The sequence below is a fragment of the Heloderma suspectum genome, chromosome 3, assembly GCF_057233095.1.
Source record: "Heloderma suspectum isolate Gila_16-S chromosome 3, 16-S_ref, whole genome shotgun sequence".
Lineage (NCBI taxonomy): Eukaryota > Metazoa > Chordata > Lepidosauria > Squamata > Helodermatidae > Heloderma > Heloderma suspectum.
In genome coordinates, this window is record NC_139460.1 from 286,566,297 (window position 1) to 286,590,156 (window position 23,860).

Genomic DNA, 23,860 nt, shown 5'->3' on the forward strand with positions numbered 1-23,860 from the left:
GTGAGGAGGGAGTAGGACTGTGTCCCCTGACCATTCCCCCTGATTCCAATGCACTTTTTGGCCATGCCCCCTGGCAGCTATGTATTTGGAATGAGTGTGAAAGAAGCTTTGACACATACAGATGTACATACCTAGGCATCCACCATTAGAATGGCCATGTGACCTATATTGTTTGTTGTTTATTAATTTAGTTGTTTCCGACTCTTCATGACTTCATGGACCAGCCCAAGCCAGAGCTTCCTGTTGACCGTTGCACCCCCAGCTCCCCCAAGGTCAAGTCCGTCACCTCCAGAATATCATCCATCCATCTTGCCCTTGGTCAGCCCCTCTTCCTTTTGCCTTCCACTTTCCCTAGCATCAGCATCTTCTCCAGGTTATCATGTCTTCTCATTATGTGGCCGAAGTACTTCAGTTTTGCCTTTAATATCATTCCCTCACGTAAGCAGTCTGGCTTTCTTTCCTGGAGTATGGACTGGTTTGATCTTCTTGAAGTCCAAGGCACTCTCAGAATTTTCCTCCAACACCACAGTTCAAAAGCATCTATCTTCCTTCATTCAGCCTTTCTTATGGTCCAGCTCTCGACCATTTTACAGAAACCCTTCTATTTGAAGACCTGCCAGAGTATACTCCTCTATTTGAAGGCATCCTCTATTTGAAGGGCTGTCCAGTCCAGGTCCAGTTTAAAGATAAAGAACCATAAGAAGGGAGAGCAGGGGCCTTGAAGTTGCCCATTGTCAGGGAAACAAACGTGACCAACCAGCCTCATCCTTTGGGCAGGGATGGTTCTCACTCTGTTTGTTTCTCTGACACCATCAACAATTAGCACCTGGACAGGCATAGATGACACCTGGTCACAGTCTTCCCCATTATGGTGAGCTGGACTGTTTTTGTTGTTGTTCAGTCATTAAGTCATGTCCGACTCTTTGTGACCGCATGGACCATAGCACGCCAGGCCTTCCTGTCCTCCGCTGTCCCCCCGAGCATGCTCAAGTTCATATTCATTGCATCGGTGATGTTATCTAGCCATCTCATCCTCTGCCGTCCCCTTCTCTTTTTGCCTTCAATCTTCCCCAGCATCAGCATATGCAAAATTTATGCAAATCTGTATTAGCAGATCTGCTAATAATTTATTTATGCAAAATTTATGCAAATCTGTATCAGGTTATACAACATATTAAAAAAGGAGCATGTGCGAGTGTATGTGATTTTGTGTGTCTGTGTGTATTAATGAGAAAAAAAATATAGGCAACTGTACTTGGTTGGAATTTTATCGAAAGTTTGAAGAGCTTCAGCACAGGAAATAAATGGTGGTTGCGTAGGAAATGCACTTCTTTTGGTTACATACACTCTCTATATGGCCCAAACTCTTAACACATTTGGCGGGAGGGGACTTTTACGGGACTCAGCTGGTAATGCAGAAACGGCCCCTTTTCCATTTCTGTGCAAAGAACGAGTTTCTGCGTTCTCTGTGTTTTATGGCGACCTTAACCGACGACCAGTTATCCAAATTAGTGCAATGTCTTTATTGGGCCAACCGAAAGCTCGCCAAAACTGTGCACGCTTTCGAGATCTCTAGATCCGGAGAGGAGAGAGACAGCCGTGATGCGTCAGTCAAAAGCTGCAGCCCCGAGGACCCAAGTCGCTCCGGCACAAGCCGGCCGCTTCGGCGCACCTTCTGCTCTGCGGGAAGGCTGGGCGAGGCGCGCTCCCTTCGTCGCGCAATCTCCCGCATCTCGCGCTCGGCTAGCGACTCCCTGTGCCTCCTCCTCCTCCTTCAATCAGCGGAGTCGGTGCTCGATTCTCCGCCGCCGGGGCTTGAGCGGGGGACAGAATCAAGATGGCGGACAAGACGTCAGGCGGTTCGCAGAAGGCCAGTGGGAAGGTGAGGCCGTTTTGGGGGCCGAGTTGGCGGCGCCGCCGCTGCCCCGAGGAAACTGCGGGGCGAGGGAGGAAGCTCCGGCGGCTGCCTGCGAAGGGGTGCCGGGAGAGCCGGCGTGGAGACTCATCCCGCGCTGGGGGACGTGGTGCGCGAGCTGGCAGGCGAGAAAGCGAGCTCGCAGGTTGGCTTCGCGGCCTACTCGCCTCTTCCCCCCCAATCCCCCGCCGGCGGTAGTGCGAGGCGGACTGGTGGGGAAGACAGGGAGCGAGCGAGCGGGGTTCACATTAAAAGGGGTCGAGCCGCTCAGTTTTCTTAAAGAATTGGGCTGTGTGTGTGTCTTTCCTTCAGAGAGGCTGGGAGAGTGCTTCGCGCCTTCCCTCTCCTCTGTAATGTAGTATCTTCGGGGTTTGTGACGAAGAGGCAGCAGGACTGTGGGGTTAATATTGCCCCCTTTTCTGCATTTTCCTCGGAGCCCATCTCAGTGTAGATGCCTTTCTTTCGTTTTTCAACCTCCCCCCCTCCCTCCCACCCACATTTAGTAACCTGGAAAGCATGGCCTGTTACCTATGCTTCTTAGCATCCTGGCTACCTCTGTATGGACCTCTTGCGTGCGGTATTTAACTGGTGTCTCCCATGTTAATTTATTTTATTAAAATGTGTGACCCCCCTCATTTTGTGGCAGTGAGCTTTAAGGCAGCCAGCAGTATTAAAACGAGGTACAGTAATGAGTGATAGCAGACTAAAACAATCAAAGCAGCAAAGCTTTGAACAGTGCTCATAGGAAAAATAGTATTTTATGATTTATTAGATGTATTGGCCACCCATCTGGCCGGCTACCTGGCCACTCTACGCAGCGTACAATACAAATAACAACACAAAATACAACAAATCAACTGAACAAAACAGCATTACCCTAAAAAAAAAAAACCCTAACCCACCCCAACTGCCTGCCTGAACAGCCAGGTTTTCAAAAGTATTCTTTGTTGTCTGTGCAGGGGGGAACTTGTGATTGTCTGTAGCCTTGCATTTACATTCCAAGAGCTATTTCTGCATGCTTTAGGGTGTTATCCTATTGCTATAGTTGGCAGCCTCCGAAGTTGGGGTATCCAGTGCAGGGTGGCCATAGCACAGAGGCAGTTGTCACCTCCGTGCTCTGGCTGCCCTTCATTTTTGGTGAGACGGCCAATTTTGGCTGCTTAGCTGCGGCTTCAGGGAAGGGGAGGGAAGGCCACACGGTGCATAGGAAGATGCGTAAAGCAGCTTCCGCAGTCTCCTCCCCTTCCTGCCCCCAGGACTGTCCCCTTTTCACTGTCTTCACTCTCCGTTTCTGAGCCCGGAGGGAACTGCGCTGGCTATGAGGGGAAAGAGGGAGGGGAACGTGGTTTCAGGGAACCGCATTTAGAGCTCTGGCTCCGACCTTGGAAAACTGAAAAATGTGTCTAGTGCCCATAGGATTGCTCACTTAGTGATGTATAAGACTTTTTCACAATGAAAATATATATGTAGGGAGACTGATGTGTGAAATGGCTCTTGGTATCTGACATGTTATAATAATTTCAGTGCAGTTTTCTGTTCCCTACATGGGTTATGTTTCAGGCCCATTTGGCTGATCTTGTTCAAAAAAGTTGCAAAATAAATATCTTTAAAGAATTTATATATTTTAGGTGTAGATTGAAAATACTCTGCTGTGGATTTTGTGTTGCCAACTTGCCTGTGTTATGGGAACTAAGCAGTATACATTTTTAAATGTCTTGTGGAGGTTACGACTTGTCAGATGTTGGCCCTGTGGAACTTTGGAGCAGTTTTAGCTTCAGATTCTTAGCCCTAGGTAGTTATTTCCTTTTTCTTTGTCTTTAGAAATATTTGACTTTTCATACATGCATGTTTCCTACATACATGTTTGCATGCAGAACACAATCTTCCTGTCTGTTTTCCTTGTGGTTGAGATCATTATTTGTGAGAATCATATATGTAGAATTGGAGATCAGGGACCATCTAAATCAAAAGTCAGAAAATGGCTGGAAGCACTGGGAAAATTATGACATGCCTAAAGTTTACTAGATGCATTACAAAGATTAAAAAATAGTCCCTTCTTACAAGGTGCGGTCACACGACACAACAACCTATCCTGCGAATAAGCTACACTGTGTGGGTTATTTTCGGAACAACCCATGATGAGCCAGATAGACTGTCGGGTTCACTGTGGGTTGTTCTTCCCCTCGGTCCTCCACCCAGTATCCCAGTGTCCTGTGTGGCAGAACCCGTCTTGTCTGCCCATCCTATCCCCCTTCCCCGGTCCGAAAGTGACACCTTTTTGTTCCCTGTGTCTTTTTTGGCCCCAGATATTTGCACAGATGGGGCCATAATATTTATATAAATATATTTGGCCCCAGGAATTTGTACAAATGTGTCCATAATTTTTTCTAAAAAAATTTTTGTTGGCTTTTCACTGTTGTGCAAGTGCACACTTTTGGCTGTCAGATATGTGTAGCCTTGCCTTAGCAATATCCTTGTAAGTTTTAATTGTCAAAAGGAACAAAGTGCTGTATGAAAGAGACAAGGAACTTGACAAGATGAGACTGCATATAGGCTAATTTGTGCACCATTTGACAGTGACAGGTCAGAAAAAGGGGACAAGATCTCCCGGTTAGCAAGGTAATCCTCAGGGGTTTAATTGCTGAACTGAGATTTGTGGGTGCCTTGCTCCATTCCACACTTCTCCAAGTCTCCATTTAAGAGAGATCTAGGGTCCAGCCCCTTTTTGCTGCTCCCATTTGGAGCAGTTCCTGCCCTGGTTACATTTGCACGAATTTCTGGGGCTGAAACAAAATTACGGCCCCATTTGCGCAAATGTCAGGGACCAAAAAAAGGGTGGTGGCGAATGAGTGACAGCCCCTCCAAGGTGTGTTTTGGGACCTGACGGAGGAGCTGTCACTGGTGAGGCGTGAGGCAGGTGCGATTGGGAAGAAAGGTAGGGGGGTTTGCCGCTGTTGCTGAGTGGCTCTGCACCTGATCAATAAAACCCGCAATAGGTTAGCTTTGCTGGGTTTAGATGACACACAACCCATCATGGGTAAAACAACTCCTAGAACAAGGCATGAGTTGTCAGGGTGGCTTGTTGCCCCCAAATAAGCCATCTTGTGGGAAGTGGTCCAAGTTTAGATGACACGACACCCCCCCATGGCTTGTTACCCAGAATGGTTTTTCGTGTCGTGTGAACCTGGTTGCAGGTTAATAGACATGATACAAAAAGGGGATGGTGTGGGAACAGGAAAACAAGCACATCCAGGCATGAATTCTTCATAAATGTTTAACGACCAGGTGGAATAGCCATAAAGAGACAATTCTGGGGGAAGTGTTGTTGCATGTGCTAGTCCAAAAGAACTTGGCAGGTTAAAGTTTAGATGTACAAACATTTGTATGAGGTGGATTCCCATGCTACTTTGTATGCTGGTTTGTAATTGTAAATATTGGAAAGGGAGGAGGCCTCAATGCACTAGGATTTGTCAGAGGGCTGAGGACCAGTAATGACGAGTGCACATGTGTAGTAGAGAATCAGGAAGTGCAAAGTTCTGTGTTTGCTGTTCATTTAGGCTATGTCTGCAGCACGTTCTTCATGTAAGCTGTTGCTGATATTTGTTTGGGGAGGAGCAGCATCTCTCAGATCTCTCCCAGTTTGGGTAACCTTCCTTTTTTATTTTACCATGTTGAAAAAGAGGTGTCTACATTGCAATCCCTTCATTATTCTGTCTCATGTATTTCCCTCCACACATGACATCCTATTTATTAGCATGGATATAGGTGCAGTTCTGTACAGAACAATCTATGAGGATTATCTCTGAGAAAGCAGGAAAATTAAACATGACATTTGATAAGTGTTGATGTAAAAATAGATCTGGAACAGAAATACTTAATTCATTTGCTACATTGTAACCGAGTTTAATTCAAATATGTTTAGGATGAGGTTTGAAGTCTATAGAAATGTTTCTGCTACTTCTAATAAGCTATAAGCTAAGCCAAAGTTGCACCTTTTAAGTGTAATGTGATATACATATGCTTGTGTCTTACTGAGGTGAGTGGGCTTTTTAAATGCATGCATGTTAATTTCTTTCTTAGAACTTGTCTTCAGAATTAGGATTATATTAAACTTTCGTGCTGGCTTGTGCGCCTAGATCTAGCTGCATGGGTTAAGGCTTTCCTCTCTATCTAGTAGATGAATGTTTGAAATTGGCATAGTATAGAGAAACAGTAGCATATACAGCATAGTATGGAAAATATAACATAAAGCTATGGGAAACTGGCTTAATGTCTGTTTACTAAGCAAAATCTGAAACCATAGTTTGATCTTAGTTTCAGATTCTGGTTAGTAAACTGAGACTAAGCCACCATTTCCCATGTAAACATAACAGGAAACTGGTTTACTTTAATCAGGATTGAAGACCAAAGCCATCGCATGAAGGGAAGGGTGGGAAAGGAGCATGCAGCAGATATGATGCTCATTCATGGCTTCATAAACCAGAAACATGAAATGGGATTCTTTATGTTCAAACTGGCCCAATGTTACACACTTCACCTCAACCGATTTTAGTTGCATTGCTGTACTTTTTGTGGAAAGGAAAGTTCAAAGGAGTTTTCTTCCTCAATACACATTTTCTTAAAACATTATGGGATGTGTTCAGTGGTGGCTTTTCCTTAACAGAAAGTGCTTGCTTGTGCAAGTTGGGACAACCAGTTTTTGGTGTTTCTCTTCTACCTACTGCAGTGTCCCACACCATCCTCCATTTTGTTCTACATAGTCTACTAATCCTCAGGAGCAGCTTTTCTGGGGGCGGGGCCTAAGTGGGTAGGGGGACATTGGCAAAAGCCTGGGTCCCGTGACTTGTGCGTTCTGCAAGATCACCATTGTCTACAGCCCTATCACAGTTTGAACAGAAATAATGTAGTGATAATCTGAACAGAGTTCTCTTGACAGTTGTTCAATGTAGAATTGAGTAGAGTTACTCTTATTAGACAGAATCCAAAGAACTGTGAAGCCCCAGTATTTAGGTTGGGGTGGGGAGCCTGTGACCTTCCGGATGATCATAGAATAATAGAATAGTAGGGTTGGAAGGGGCCTACAAGACCATCGTGTCCAACCCCCTGCTCAATGCAGGAATCCCAGTCAGAGCATCCCCAACAGATGGCTGTCCAGCCTCATCTTGAATGCCTCCAGTCTGGGAGAGCCCACTACCTCCCTAGGTAATTGGTTCCATTGTCGTATTGCTCTAACAGTCAGGAAGTTTTTCCTGATGTTCAGCCGAGATCTGGCTTCCTGTAACTTGAGCCCGTTGTTCTGTGTCCTGCACTCTGGGATGGTCGAGAAGAGATCCTGGCCTTCCTCTCCGTGACAACCTTTCAAATCCTTGAAGAGCGCTATCATATCTCCCCTCAGTCTTCTCATCTCAGGGCTAAACATGCCCAGTTCTTTCAGTCTCTCTTCATAGGGCTTTGTTTCCAGTCCCCTGATCATCTTTGTTGCCCTCCTCTGAACCCTCTCCGGCTTCTCTGCATCCTTCTTAAAGTGAGGTGCCCAGAACTGGACACAGTACTCCAGATGAGGCCTAACCAGTGCGGAGTAGAGAGGAACTAGTACTTCCCGGGATTTGGAAGCGATGCTTCTATGAATGCAGCCCAAAAGAGCATTTGCCTTTTTTGCAGCCACATCACATTGTTGGCTCATATTCAGCTTGTGATCGACAACAATTCCAAGATCCTTCTCGCTGTAGTGTTGTTGAGCCTCATATTCCCCATCTTGTACCTGTGCATTTGGCTTCTTTTTCCTAGGTGCAGAACTTGGCATTGATCCCTATTAAATGTCATTCTGTTGTTTTCTGCCCAGCACTCCAGTCTATCAAGATCACTTTGAAATTTGTTTCTGTCTTCCAATGTATTAGCTATCCCGCCTGATTTTGTGTCATCTGCAAATCTGATCAGCATTCCCTGCACCTCCTCCTCCAAGTCATTAATAAAAATGTTGAAGAGCACTGGGCCCAGGACTGACCCCTGTGGTACCCTGCTCATTACCTCTCCCCAATTTGAGAAGATCCCATTGATAAGCACTCTTTGAGTCTGATTCTGTAGCCAACTGTGGATCCACCTGATCGTTGTTTCATCTAGCCCACTTTGAGCTAGTTGGCTCATCAGGATGTCATGGGGCACTTTGTTGAAAGCTTTCCTGAAGTCAAGGTACATTATGTCCACAAGGGAGGTGACCTTATCCAAAAATGAGATCAGATTGGTCTGGCCGGATTTATTCTTGACAAATCCATGTTGGCTTCGAGTACTCACTGCATTGTTTTGAAGGTGCTTACAGACTGATTGCTTTAACATCTGCTCCAGAATTATCCCGGGGATTGATGTCAGACTGACTGGTCTGTAGTTCCCAGGTTCCTCCTTTTTACCCTTTTTGAAGATAGGGACAGCATTAGCCCTCCTCCAGTCATCTGGCACTTCACCCGTCCTTCATGATTTCTCAAAGAGACTAGACAGTGGTTCTGAGAGTTCTTCTGCCAGTTCCTTTATTAGTCTAGGATCCAGTTTATATGGCCCTGGAGATTTGAACTCATTCAAAGGAAGTAGGTGTTCCTTGACCATATGCCTATTGATCTCAAGCTGCAATCCTGCCCCTTCAGCCTGTACTTCGCCTTTGCCAGGGGGGTCATAGACCCTCTTTTGGGAGAAGACTGAGCCAAAGTAGGAATTGAGCACTTCTGCCTTTTCTTTGTCATCTGTTATCATTTTGCCATCCTTATTTATTAGCTGAGCCACCATTTCTTTCCTCTGTCTTTTACTATGCACGTATCTGAAGAAAGCCTTTTTGTTGCTTTTGGCATCCCTTGCTAACCTCAGCTCGTTCTCAGCTTTAGCCTTCCTGATGCCATCCCTGCAATTCTGTGCTACCTGCCTGCACTCTTCCTTTGTTACTTGGCCTTCTTTCCACTTCCTATATGTGTACTTTTTTGTTTTCAGGTCATCCCTAAGCTTTTTGTGAAGCCACAATGGCTTCTTCTGTTGTCTTCCACCTTTTCTTCTTGTTGGAATTGTTTGTAATTGTGTCTTGAGAATTTCCTTTTTTAAAAGCTCCCACCCATCTTGGACTCTTTTTCTCGTTAGCATTGCTTGCCATGGGACCTTACTGATCATTGTTCTGAGTTTATTAAAATCTGCTTTCCTAAAATCCAGGGTACGGGTTTGGCTACACTCGGCTGTTGCTTCCTTTAGAACCATGAACTCAAGTATAACATGGTCGCTTTCCCCCAGAGTTCCTGTAACTGCTACTTTATCCACTAAGTCATCTCTGTTTGTTAGGCTCAAGTCAAGGATAGCCGATCCTCTAGTTCCTACCTCTACTTTCTGTAGGAGGAAGTTATCTGCCACACAAGTCAGGAATTTCCTGGAGGGGCCATGTTTTGCAGAATTTGTCTCCCAACAAATATCGGGGAAATTGAAGTCCTCCATTACTACTACATCATGCTTCCTTGAAACACTGGCTGTTTGCTTTTCAAAAGTTTCATCCTTGTCTTCTCCTTGCTTGGGTGGCTGGTAGTAGACTCCGACCACCATGTTCCTTTTATTCTTTGCTGCATTTATTTTAACCCAGATGCTCTCGATGGGGCCACCAAGCTCATCCTCCTGTATTTCTGTGCAGAGATAAGTATTTTTAATATATAGGGCAACCCCACCTCCCTTTCTGTTCCTCCTGTTCTTTTTGAACAAGGTATATCCTTCAATTGCTGCATTTCAGTCAGGAGAGTTATCCCACCAAGTCTCTGTTATACCTGTCAAGTCATAATTTCCCTCCTGTATTAAGAGTTCAAGTTCATTGTGTTTGTTTCCCATACTCTGGGCATTAGTATATAGATATCGAAGACCATGTGCTTAATGGTCTGGCTTTCTTCCTACATGTGTCTGAAGACTCTTATTGGGTGCTGTTAGAGCTGTTTTCTCCGTTGCGGTGCATGAGCCTTCGTCCATTGTTATCCCCAACTTTACATCTCCCTTCCCCATAGGATTCAGTTTAAAGCCCTCCTGATGAAGTTCTTCATGCTGTGGCCAAACACATTCTTCCCATCCTCTGTGAGGTGCAAGCCGTCCCTTGCCAACAGTCCATCTTCCAGGAAATGTAGCCTGTGGTCCCAGAATCCAAATCTCTCTCGTCGGCACCACCTTCGTAGCCAGTCATTCACCTGGAGTATTTTTCTTTCCCTTTCTATCCCTCTTCTAACTACTGGAAGGATGGATGCGAAAACTATCTGGGCCCCAAAGTTCTTGAGTTTCCTTCCCAAAACTTCAAAGTCTGATGTGATTTCTTTGTAGCTGTGCTTGGTGGTATCATTTGTTCTCACGTGGATGAGAAGAAAGGGATACCTGTCAGTGGGCTTTATGAGTGCAGGCAACCCTTCAGTCACATCTCTAATCCATCCTCCTGGGAGACAGCATACCTGGCGATTCCATGTGTCTTCGCAACATACTTGGGTTTCGATCCCACACAGCAAGGAGTCTCCCACTAGTACTACTCTTCTTGTTGTTGCAGGCCTTGGTTTCATCGCCTCTGCTTGGCTGACCTTCAGCGTCTTGCTCGCTCTCATGCAGGTTCCCCTGTGATTCTTCCTCTGCAGGCTGTCCTCCATTCTCATCCTCAAATACCTGGAAACGGTTCCCTAGTTCCACTGCCTCCATTGGTACTGAGCGTCTTCTAGTTCTTCTGCTCCTAACTCTCACCCTTTTCCAATGAGTATCCTCTACTTCATTTTTCCTCACTTCAGTTTCCTCTTCTGCCTCAGCTTGCTGTTGCTCTTCTAGCTTCTGTTCTTTGCTTTGCTGCTGTAGTTCCACCGTTCTGTCCAAGGACTCTTCGTGTTCTTTTATTCCCTGGAGGATCGACACTTGCTGCTCCAGTCCTCTTACTTTTTCTTCCAGCAATGTGATCAATTTGCACTTGTTGCAGGTGTAGGCCATGTTGTTCTCAGGCAAGAAAACAAACATGGCACACACCTTGCCGGTCACCACCACTGCAGAGTCTTGTCCTTACATAGTCTCTTTTCCCTTTTTGTGTCTAGCTTCCTGGTTGCTCTAGGGTAGCTTGTGCCTGGTCCTCTACTCACTCTTTGCCTTTGTCTCCTTTGTCTGCTTTGTCTCTTCTGCCACTGCAGCTCCCCTGGCCAACTCCTGTTTGCTTCCCCTGTTCGCTAGCTCTGATTGCTCACTCTCTGGGAGCTTGCTTGCTTCTGTAGTCCCTGGACCAGCTGGAGCAGCTTCCTCTGCTCTGCCCTGCTCAGCTGGGAGGTGGGAAACAGCATGTTGGACTACAACTCACATCATCCCTGACTTTTGACTATGGTGGCTGAGGCTGATGGAGTACAGCAAAATCTAGAGGACTACAGGTTCCCCACCCCTGCTTTAGCTTACTCACATCCCATAGCAACCTACCCTGCAACACCATCTGGCATACTGCTTGGAGTTTCAAAAACACTTTGTGATACATTATGGGGGTCAGCTATTTAAAGGTGGTGGGAAGTCGTGAATTCTACTGGCCTAGCACAAAACCTTTTGGATTCTGGTCATTGCCTGGAATACTCAGTTTTCATAGAAAATATTGACAAACCTTTTACAAAAATTCTATCCAAATATTAGTTGTAAAGAAAATGCTATGACATTCTTGTTTTTATTTTAAGAGAATCATGCAACTGCTTGCATTGTACGTGTAGACATACTGGAAGATCTTTGTTTAAGTCCCATGAATCACAAAACTTAAGGTTGTAGTCCTGTCTTGTTAAAATCAATGAGAGTTATGCTATTAATTGAACTTCTAATATTTAGAACATTTTCTTCGTAACATGGAAAAATAGATTTCAGTTATCTTGGAAACTGTGGGCAAGGATCCAATGAACCATGAAACTAGTTCCATGAATCTGGTGGGTGGGGTGGGCTTACCATTTTTTTCCCCTTAAACAGTAGGTAGTTTCAGTATGGGCTGGTTTGCGTGACACAACAGCCCATCATGGGATAATTTACCTGTGAGGAGCTGCGATGTATGTCAGCTGCCATTATGAATACGCACCTCCTGACTGGGGGTTGCTGTGGCTTGCTGGGTTGTCTGAACCTGTCCAGCATAGGTTATTTGAAGGTTAAACAACCCTCGCATAACCCACGGTCTATTTTAGGGTTATACGAGGGTTGTTTAACCCTCAAATAACCCATGTTGGCTGAGTTTGGATGACATGGCAAGCCACAGCAACCTCCGATTGGGGGCTGCGTATTCATAATGGCATCCAGCATGCAGAGCAGCTCCTCACAGGTAAATTAACCCATGATGGGCTGTTGGGTTGTGCAAACCAGGTCTGTAGGAGTTGGGTTCTCAAAGAAGAATAGGCCAACATTCCCTTAGGTCATCTTGTGTGAACCTAAGCAGCTGTTTTTATCTCAGTCTTTTTTTTAATTATTTCTTTTCTAACTTCATGAATGAAGATAGTACCTAGTAGAAAATGGCTGAAATTCTTCCATAGAATAGTAATGTATCTGCCGCTTCTTTCAAGAGTCTAAGGATTGTGTTTTTTGTCTGGAAATAGGAAGAAAACTGTCTCGATCCATTTTGCTCAGTTATTATAAAGCATATAATTTCCTTTATAGCAAGTGAATTACATAGATATGAGGTAGATGGGGAAACTCTCTAATCAGCAACTGGCTAAAACAGCCTTCACCAACCTGGTGCCCTGCAGATATTTTGGACTATAACTCTCAGCATTCTTGACCATTGTCTATGCTGTTTGGGGTTGATAGGAGTTGAAGCTCAAAACATCTGGAGGGCACCAGGTTGGAGGAGGGCTGGACCAAAATATAATCACATACTATTATAGGGAAAGCAACTTCAGGACTGCAGCTGAAAATGCTTGCACAATGTTTGATTATATTACACATTTTGTTGTCCCATTGATCTGGTTAGCGTTTGCAGTTGAGGGTTCCCTTCCTTTTGTTTTGTACGCTATACTAAATAGTCAGAAGAATCCCTTTTTGGTATGAGATTGACCAATGATATGTCATTCATTTTAAAGGTACAAAAATCCCTTTGGGAGAAAATAAGGAACTTGGATTAATGCCAAATGGCATCTTAAACTAACTCAAGAAACTACTTGATACTCATTGTTGTTGGACTACACAATCCCATAATCCCTGGCAATTGGTCATGCTGTCTGGGGTTGATGGGAGTGGGAGTCCAACATCTGGAGGGCAATTCTTCAGTTGGCTAGATTGCATATTTGACCCATGTAAAATAGAAGTTTGCAAGGAGAGAAAGTGTCAAGATTTGTTTTGCTTTGATTGGTCATTGGTACTCAGTGGGTGTTGAAGTCCCAGAGATAGGGTATGACCTAGAATAGGATTGATGCTCCATATGCTTTAAAAGAGTCACGTGCTCTTATGCGCTGTATACAGTTAATTGAATTCACTGGCTGTCCAAACCCAGCATGTTTCATGATCACTAAACACAAATACCATCATATGGCCGGAGAAAACATGCAGTTTTGGGGATAACCTCAGGGCTTTCTGTATGTGGAACATTACACCAGTGAAGTCCCAATGGCTTGCTAAATGTTTAGTTTAGGGTCTTTCAAAATCTGTTTGGTTGATGGAAAGTAGAAGTGGACAGCATGTTATCTGCATTTGGCTCCAAAATGTTTTTGTGTCTGTGCCTGATTGTTCTTGATCATTTTTCAGTTAAAAAGTAGGCATCCTTAGCTGCTACAAACTCCCAGCATCCTTAACTGCTACAAACTCCCAGACCTCTAGGTTATTTAAAACCTGTATTTCTTGCCTTTTCAGATTTACTGAAAGTGGCTAAAATAATTAAAGATGCAGTCCTGGGGAATGCTGGGAGTTGTAGGACTTTTTTTCTGTTTAAACATGCATAGGATTGTACTCTAAATCAACCAGCAGGTTGCTGCTTCCTTAAAAAAAAATACAATCATCTATTTAAAGTGTGCTGTCTTTGCTATCCTTTATGGGATCTATACTAATTTTATAATCCTAGGAGAGATGACTTGATTTCTCCAAATACGTTCAGAATCTCAATCGTGTGAATTTTGAGTTATTAATGGAGGCAGTCTAAATGAAAAATGTGTCCTTATGCATGTAAGATGCTCAAAATCAATAAACATCTCCTTAATGTGATTCTTGTATTTCTACTGTTTTTAGGCCAGGCTGCCAGACACAACACGTGCCACTGGATCTCCAGAGCCTCATGTAAGTCTCAAGATGGATGTGCAAAAATCTAACTAATGAAAACTCAGTTTCTCTGGTCGGTTCCCACTGATGGATATATATGAGTTGTTGTGTACTAAAAACAAATCAATTATAGACCTATGTTAAGTTTACTTTGGTTCACTTTTCCCCTTTGTGCATGTTGGTTACATTACAATGCCCTGTGATGTCTTTTATCTGACTAGCCCGGTCCAGATGTCACAACCACCCAGTGTTTTTTTTTAAAACCCTGGGTTGTTGGGAATGACCCATAGTGAAACTTTGGGTTTCAGCTCAGGCTTATCTCTCCTCTAGCAAGCCAGGGTTCCTGCTCCACTGATCAAACTAAACAACTGAGGGACGGCTTCTCACCTTTGCAGCTGGTGCGATCGTGCAGTGTGCACCAACTTGCTTGTTGCCAACAACCAAGGGTTGTGACATCCAAACTGAGCCACTGTATAGCTTGTTGGTGTGATTGAGTTTTTTCCTGAGTAAGCTTCTCCCGCAGTTCATATTTGGATCTAGGCTTTCTTGAGCATTGTAACATTCTGAGAGGTTCGTATGGAAGAAGGCACTTGATGTATCCTCAGCTCAGATAGTGTAAAACTTTATAGGTAATCACTTGCATTCTGAATTGCCTTAGATAGAATCCCCAGGGCAGCTTACAGTTATTAAGTTTAAGAAATAGTTGGTGCCAGTGTAACTCTCTGTACGTGCCAACAGAGCTCTGCTAATTTTTTTACTTTAAAGATTGGATGACTGAAGGTTTTCTTGACCATTGTTCAGATTCTTTCATACTGGAATACAAAAATACTTTGTATACACATACATACCCTGTTGATGGTGAAAATAAATTTAAGCAAGCCATATTCCCTTTATCTGTTAGAAGAATGTTATAGGTGATATTGGATATGTTTAAAATTGCATTCTTATAATCTGCTAATATTTTTTTCTGTTGTAGCCACTTTTAGAAAGCAAACTTAAGGCGTTCAGTATTGGCAAAATGAGTGCTGCCAAGAGAACCTTAAGCAAGAAGGAACAGGAGGAATTGAAAAAGAAGGTAATGCTGTAGGAAACTCATTTATTTAATCAGCTGGAAGTATGCTACTTTTTCCTGTTCCTCTCAGATTATTGCCAATAAAACAGTCTTGTAAATATGCCTTCAAATATATTACTAGCCTGCAAATATTTTTACTAGCCTGCTGGGGGCTGACAGAGGGGAGCAGGGAGCTGCATTTTTATGCTGGGCATGGGGGAAGGGGCTACCCCTGGTTGCCTGTTTAGTTTCTATGCTGGCTGCAGAGGAGGGGTGGAGAACTTCATCTCTCCTCTGCTAGCCCACGCAGTCACGTGCATGGAATTGCATACACTTCGCTACATGGAATTCTGGTCACCTATGGCTGCCATCAGTGCCCAGGAAATCCATGGTTTATGATGTCCTAGCATAGAGGTGAGATATGCCACATCCAAATTTTGTCTTGTTTGAAAGGAAAAATTACATGCTGTACTTCATCGTAATGCTATTTATAGTCAGTGATACAGGTTTTCTGGAAATACTTAAAACGGGATTTTTTTTCCAGTGCCCTAATTAATTGCTATCTGATTTAGCATGTTTTGATTTACATTTAATAAGGTAAGTACATCATGTTAATATTTTATGCTGAATAAATATATCAAAAGTTTTTCCAATAGCCAGAAGTACTTGAAGTGAAATATTGGATTAGGAAAAATCTGTAATTGCTTTAAGTGCACTTAATGTAGTTTAAATGTTATGCTCAAGCAAAGTCAAAGCTTTACTTATGCTTGTTGGAATACTTTTAAATATTTCAAGACACAACAACTCAAGAGCATATACTTCCCTCACATTGTTTAAATTTAAAGGAAAGAATGAAGGCACTGGAAACTACTAACATACTAATGTTAGCATTCCTGAAGAGCTGTAAATTATATATAATATGCATCCTAGCAATAATCACCTGGAAGAGTTAATTGCAGCTTTGAAACTACCCAGTTTAACTAGTATTCTGTTGTATCTATTCACTTTGGGTCTTAGGGTGCAATCTTATGCATGTTTAGACAGAAAAAAGTCCTGCAGTTCCCAAGGCGGCCCAGCCAGCTGGTTGGAGCATGCTGGGAATTGTAGGACTTTTTTCTGTCTAAATGTGCATAGGATTGCACCCTTAATGGAGTTTTTCCCCGCTTCTCCTTTCCTCTCCATCCTCCTGCACCCCCAAGAATCTGCCCCTGAGAATAGGGGGAACCTTAGGAATAGCATGGAAAATATTGCAGGGCGCTGCATATAGAGGAGGGAGTTGGTGGAAATCACCCCCTCCTTTTGTGGATTCAAGGCAATGTTACCACTTTACATTTATGAAACAATGCATTTTTAGAATTGGAAAAAATCTGTGGGGAAAATATATAGTGGGACAGATTTCCACCACACATAATTGTTTCTAGTTCAGGATAGCATGAGTATGAAAATAATGTCTCGCTAATGCTATTAACCTGCTTAATGTTTTGGTGAGTATAGGAAGATGAGAAGGCAGCAGCAGAAATTTATGAAGAATTCCTTGCTGCATTTGAAGGAAGTGATGGCAATAAAGTAAAGACATTTGTCAGAGGAGGGATTGTTAATGCATCTAAAGGTAAGGTTGACTACTATACTGTCTAGAAAAAATATTTTCGGCTTCCTTTGAATTATTTGTTCTGCCTTAAAATTTTACTTTTAGATACATGTAATAATAAATGTTTACTAAGATGCTATTATACTTTTAACAAGGTACTCACACGTGCCTCTGAGTTAAATTGTTATGAAGAAAATGAGTATATTTTCTAGATCATGTGCAGAATTTATTTTTATGTCTCACAAATTAAATATAATGTTGCTGCTTCCTGGCATGTGGCCTGTATGTGTTGACTTGGGTTTCAAATTAAGTAACATTTATTCCATGTGTTCTTCTGCTGAGGAAGTATCAGTAATGGCCCTACCAGTGCAATTGGTGAGATGCAAAATGCCATGTTCTTTGCTTTGTGCATCTGGGATGAGGGGGGACTTGTGATTCTTTAACAGCAGCACTGTTGTTTTCCCCATGCAGCCTGGCAACCCCCCTTTGAATCAGAGGTGGTGTTTGGAAGCCATTTGTGATAAGGCATGGGGGTGGCTTCTGTTTAAAGTGGCAGGGAGGTGACGGGACATTGAGCATAGCCAAACCCGCTTAAAGTACCTCTTTGAGTCCTTGCTAGTGCATTCATTAGACATTTTCAGTAACTATTGGTCTGTGTTTCAGAAGAACATGAAACAGATGAAAAACGAGGAAAAATCTACAAACCTTCATCACGATTTGCAGATCAAAAAGGCCAGCAGAATCAGTCATCCTCTAATGAGAGGCCTCCATCCCTTCTGGTGATAGAAACCAAAAAACCAGTAAGTTTAGTTTTTTTTAGAAATGTTTGCTACTTTTTTATTTTTTAAGTACATTGATTTACTTATTTTAGGTATTTATAGATTGCTTCTTAAGTGAACATCCCAAGATATCTTGTTCATAACTGCATCAAGACTTAGGGTTACCACAGGGCTGCTGTGCTTGTCTTTAACTTGGAGTACAAGTGATTGATGGCTGTTCTATTTCTCTCTACTTGAAATGGCCCTGTGCATGATAGTTTGTCTGACATGAGGGCTTCTTACTGTGTTGAACAGCAGTCCAGTGGTGCTGCTGTATAGTACAAGGCATCCCCTTGCATCAGCCCTGTCATTGAAAGCTCCTTCATGAACACATATTCAGTGGATAGAAAATTAGTATGTCCCAGAGAATGTTCTAGTCTAGCCTTCTCCCTGATATTGTAGTCTTCCATGTGCTGGGATGTTTGTATGGAAGGGGAGCATTTCTTCCTATGAGCCCACAGCTGCTGTCTGAAGCGGTACAATTGGGAAACAGATTTACCTTCTCAACTGTGTATGAGAGGTGGGTCTTATGATGTTGGTTGTACGGCCCAGTTCTGAGCATATTTTGTTGGAAGTACGTTCCATTGATATCAGGCAAGTGTGAATAGGATTGTATTTTTATTTTATTTATTGTAAGCCTGTGAGTAGGGCCTGCCCACTTTTGAGACGCCAGTTGGCCTCTCTGTCGGCTGCTCATTTTTTATCTACATACAGCACCTAATCTCTTATGTTGTATCAGTGGTGATTTAATGTTTGGTCTTGGCAGTAGTTTGACGATTCGAATTGTGCACATGCATTGATTCTGGATTATTTAAATCTGATTGTAGGAACTTCCCCTCTGATGCAGTGGTTTATGAGATTGGGCTATTAATTACATTTTGTCTGTGTACATTTTCTTATCACTTCTGTTTTCCAGAGTAGCATTAAAAAGAGTGTAAAGTTAGGCAAGTGAACTTATGTTGTCAGAATTATATAAAAAATGGTCATGGTATACTAAGTATTCTTTAATTTATGTTTTTAGCCTTTGAAGAAGGGGGAAAAAGAAAAGAAAAAGAGCAATTTGGAACTGTTTAAAGAAGAATTGAAACAGTAAGTATTGTATTCCATGTAGACTGAGTAACATCAGTCTGGCCTGAAGTGCATTTAAATTCTGGCTTACAGCTCACCAACTTGTTCTGCCCTTGAAAAACTGGCCTCCCTCCTTTCCCCTCCACTCCCCTTCCCTTGTGTATCATGTCATTTTAGTTTGTAAGCTTGATAGCAGGGCCTGTTTATCTTTTTTTATTGATGTGAGTGGGCCAGTTTGGACAACACGACAGCTCATCGTGGGTGAATTAACCCTTGAGGGGCCACGGTGCGTGCCATCCACCATTATGAATATGCTACCCCCAACTGGGGGTTGCCATGACTTGTCATGTTGTGTGAACCTGGCCAGGGAGGACTATTTGAGGGTTATACAACCCTCACATAATCCATGTTCTGTTGGTCAGCATTTGTATATCCATAATGGTGGACAGCATATGCCATGGCCCCTCCTGGGGAAATTAACCCCTGATAGGCTGTCATGTTGACCAAACCAGGAAAATAATTGTCTGAAGGGGGGCAGGGAAATTATTAGCATTTATATATTACTTTACCTGGTAAAAAGCCATCAAGGCAGTGTATGACAATTTAAAACCATAAAACAAGAACATTAAAAATCGTAAAAACCTTAAACTACACACTTTAAAAGGCTAAAATGCGGACATAAATAATAAATGTATAGGAATAAAAAAGGTAATTGTGGAACATGCAAACTATCAGAAACAGACTTTTAGTACGTTTAGGGGATTCATCCTACATTGATGATTTAGCTGAAATTAAATTAGTAATGGAGCATAACATCTGAATCCTGTTAGTACTTAGTGTATTGCTTGCATCTTGGGCTAGATCAGTTATATATAAATAACATAATAAGGTGTTTTTAAGCTGTTCCACTGTAGACAATGCATGATGGATAAAATTGGATACCATAATACAACCTTTTCCTGGGTTCTTAAGAGATTTGTGACAATTACTGTAATTGTAGTGTAATGAACTGTGTAATAGGGCTGCCATCAGTTACTGGTACTGAAGTATGAAAACAAATTTTAAAATGGTTCATAAAGATAAAGCACTTAAGTTTTGAAATCAAATGTTGCTATCTGTTGGGACAAAAGTGCCACCTGTGAAATTTTGAATTGTGCATGTAACTTTTATTGGATTTGATCCATACCATTTGTTGAACTTGGTTCCCCCTGAAATTAATGGAAAGTTAGTCATGACTAACTTGTCCTATTGTTTTCAGTGGGACCTAAGTCTTAGTCTGGATCCAACCCACTTTAGGAAGGAGTAGTTAGTTAGTTAGTTAGTATAGGCTGCCATTCTTTGAGTGGCTCACAGAACAAATGAAATGAAATACAATATTAAAATAGAAAATAGAATTATTAAAAAGGCAGTAAAATGCTGCATAAAAACTTATTTCTAGTAGAGCAAAAATAAAACCAATTAGCAGCTTATATCACAGAATAAACCACACATAAAACGTAAAAGTACTTTGAGTCATAAGTTTACAGAAGTAGTTTGAGATTTTACAACAGCTACTAACAAAATCATAGATTAAAACATACTAGGAGCCATACACACTGGCTCCTAGACAGCATCTTGGGGGTCATAGGATAGTTTGGATTCCTCGATCTGGGGTCGGAGACAGTGCTCTGACCTAAGACCTAGGAGTCCGAGCTCCCCACCCCGCAAAGGTGACCTTGGAGAGGATTGAAAGGGGACAGTTCTGTGGGTGGGGAGAGGAGGGGGCAGGGGAAATTAGTATATGAGCTATCCACAGCGTCCCCGCATGCCCGAGCTCTAGCTAGATGGGCAAAAATGCCTGTCTAGCAAAAATGCAGAGTGGGAGAAGCGTGGAGGCGATGATCATCTTTGTGCTCCTCCTGCTCTGCATAGGAAGCCTGTCAGCCTCCTGAGTTCAGAGGCTGCTGGGCATCTGGATAAGATTGAGCTCTAAGTAGCTAAAGCCAAAGCTAGGTACTGAGGATTTAATGTCCAGAAGTTAGAGATTGTACTGGATGGGCATCAACAAACACATTACAGGCAGATGATTTGAGAGATTGAGCTTGCTACAAAAAGCCCCTTAAGACAAGTAAGAGGTAGTAGGATTCAGAAATGAAAAAATCTAGATGTCTATACTAGAGTCAGGGTTAGACATTAACTGGTAGTTGAAGTTCTGCATCCTGATCACTTTTCTAGACCTACAGCATGATCCAGTCAGTAACAAAGTCCTTATGGAGCAGCATGGATAGTGAGGAGCTTTCAGACCACGTCGAGGAGGAATTTGGGCTTAAAATGGTGCAAAAAAAGGGTACTTCAGAAAAAGTGCAGCCGAGGCCAGGCTTACCTGACTCTGTGTAACCCGTGACACTGATGAAATTTTCAGAAGAAAGTGAATATTAACTTGGATGAAGCTACCTTTGGGGGTGTGGAACTGGGGCCTGGGATTCACTGATGGCACTTCCACTCCCCATGAGTGGGCAGAGTTAAGTAACTGGCTCCTTCTTAGGAGTCCTGATTATTCTTCAAGGTTGTACAGTTTTCCAGTGTAATTTCACTTTCATGTACGCTGTGGAAATGGAGCAGTTAATACAGGTATACAAATTTCTCCTCCATTTACTTACCGGGCATTACATTTGAATATACTTCCCTTCCATTTACTAACCAGTCCCCCCAAATGTGCAAAATTTCCCAAAATACCCTAGAACAAGCCATGGGTTACAGGGTGGCTTGTTGCCGAAAAATAAGCCAGCCTGTGGGAAATGGTCTGGGTTTGAACGACATGACAAGCCATTGTGGGTAGTTACCTACGACGGCTTCTTGCATCATGCGAACCCAATCAATGGTTGGATTTGCATGATCAGGGCAGGAAAATAAGCTCTGTTTGGAGCAAGATGCGCAGCAGGGGTGCCTTCTAAACCGCATTACAGCCCATGGCTTGTAGGGTTTCTGGGGTGTTTTAGAAGCCAGCCCCGCCATTCACCTTGCCAGTTTCAGATGACACGATAACCTGTGCTTGGCGTGGGTAATTAGGGTAATGATGCGGCACGTGACCGGCACGCGTGGGTGGGGCAAGGAAATAAGCTAGGATGGCTTATTTTTGTGCCTGGATCGTGCAAACCCTGCCATTGTTTAGAAGGGGCCCCTAATCCTCTGGAGAGACTTTTCACAGGTAGCTGTAGAGGGAAGTGTCGGGGAGGAAGCCTTCCTGCCATGAATTTCCTTGACAGGGCATTCTTGCATGAGTTTACTCAGGAGTAAGTCCCACAGTGTTCAATGGGACTTACTCCTGGGTGAGTGTGTATAGGATTGCAGCATAAGTTAACTTATCGTAGGGTCCAAGTTCATGTATTTATATTGCATTTCTAATGTTGAAATACTGTATAACTCTTTGTTACATTTTTAAAGGGAAGAAATGGGGGAAGTTGCATTCTCCTGTTTGATGTGGGAAGCATCCAGTGTGGGTTACTTCTCCCATTGCCGATAAATTAGGAATCATGTGATCTAGGTCCATTTACTATCCTCTCCCCCTATTGACTTCCTTCTCAGTTTCCTCTCTTCCTTCAGAGCAGAAGCTCCTCTGTTCTTCTGCTTAGCTCAAACTCTCATATCTTTGGTTCCCTTTCTCCCCCAAACCTTATACTTCTGCTCTTTTCCTTGACCCATTTTCCTCTCCTTTTTTCCTCCCCTCAAAAAAATTGTTCTGTCATTTTCTTCTGTCACTCTCTTCTCTGCACTATCTGAATGCCCCAATGGGAAAATGTTCCTCCAGCAAGCCTGCTAACCAAAAAACATATACATTAGAATAATGAAGCACGCCGCAGCCTCTCCAGTGGTCGTAAAGGAAGTTTCTGTTGTGAGTTATCTGTACATGAGCGCAAACAAATAAATTGAGAGTCCATTAGCTGACCCCTCTAACCCTGGAGGCTTAATGTTCTGCATAGAGACTTTAAGAACTCTGAGACCCCATTGGCATGATCAGACAACCCATGGTCAACAAATCAAGAGTTGTTTGTGAGCATGCGGGAGTGAGCGTGCTGGCTCCCACCCACTTCCACTTTGCTAAACAGCTCAGGATGCTGCATTCCTGGGTTGTCGTCATGTGTGAACCCGGCACTCTGGGTTGTTCAAACAACGAAGTGTGCTGGGTTTGCGCGTCATGACAGCAACCCAGGAACAGGGTGTTCGTGCATTGTTTATGGGTGAAAGGCAGTGTGCTTGCTCGCTCTGGTGTGCACACAGCTAATTATGGGTTGTTTAACCCATAGTTAGCAGTTACTTGTGAATCAAGTCTGAGGAAGGGCACTGTGGCCTGCGAGAGAAATGAAAGCATTTCTTGCTTCAGCCACCAGATGGCACAAAAGGACTGTCCAGGTCTGATGGAGGTCTCCTTAGTCTCCAAGGAAATGTTTGAGCAAAAACGCCAATGGGTGCTGTCTCCTGCTTTAAGTTCTGGAGTGTGGACAGCATGATAATTGAAGAATTGACCCATGCTATGTTCAGTTTCTAAAATCGTTTCCTTATAGTAAACTGGTGTGTCTACTGATTTTTTTTAAAAAAACCTTTAACTATGGCCATCTGGGACTGTAGCCATTTACCACTTGTATAAAATATCTTCCACAGAATTCAAGAAGAGCGTGATGAAAGGCATAAAACCAAAGGTAGATTAAGCCGTTTTGAGCCCCCTCAATCAGATTCAGATGGCCAGCGCCGTTCCAGTAAGTAGTCAGCATTTCGTTATGGTATTTTCATTCTACAAAAACCTGGGATTAAATAGGCATCCTGTCTTTCCCTTAGTGGATGCACCTTCAAGAAGAAACAGATCTTCGGGTGGTAATATAGTTTCATAACTATTTAATTAAAATATTTTATTAATTTAAAATGTATGCTTTGGATTACATCTTGTTTTCTTTATTTTAGTACTGGATGACTATGCTCCAGGTTCACATGATGTAGGCGATCCAAGCACAACAAATTTATACCTTGGAAACATTAATCCCCAGGTAATAATTACAGTTGTTGAAGAACTTTTAGACCAGTCTTTCCTGTGTTAACTTCACATTGCTCCACATGTCTGCAATATGCAAATATTATTGTGCATATTCAGCACAACCGTTAAGTATATAAATATCTTTGCTCAACAGTTAATTGAGGTCACTATTCTCATTTTTCAGCTAGGGAAT

The 23,860-nt window shown here is 42.9% G+C and overlaps 1 protein-coding gene across 2 annotated transcripts in view; it reads left to right on the forward strand.

Annotated features, from left to right (window-relative positions):
• The first annotated feature begins 1,825 nt into the window (after positions 1-1,825).
• The window catches only part of U2SURP (U2 snRNP associated SURP domain containing), a 48,079-nt gene continuing 26,044 nt past the window's right edge, over positions 1,826-23,860 (forward strand). Inside the window, exons 1-9 of one of the 2 annotated variants that reach the window (XM_084847217.1) lie at positions 1,826-1,882; positions 14,108-14,155; positions 15,114-15,212; positions 16,683-16,797; positions 17,440-17,576; positions 18,616-18,683; positions 23,301-23,395; positions 23,475-23,510; positions 23,598-23,680. In XM_084847217.1, coding sequence (XP_084703343.1) covers positions 1,838-1,882; positions 14,108-14,155; positions 15,114-15,212; positions 16,683-16,797; positions 17,440-17,576; positions 18,616-18,683; positions 23,301-23,395; positions 23,475-23,510; positions 23,598-23,680 — 726 coding nt within the window. In that variant the 5' untranslated portion in view covers positions 1,826-1,837. The remainder of the gene's footprint in view (positions 1,883-14,107; positions 14,156-15,113; positions 15,213-16,682; positions 16,798-17,439; positions 17,577-18,615; positions 18,684-23,300; positions 23,396-23,474; positions 23,511-23,597; positions 23,681-23,860) is intronic. The other variant, XM_084847218.1, reaches the window with a different exon arrangement.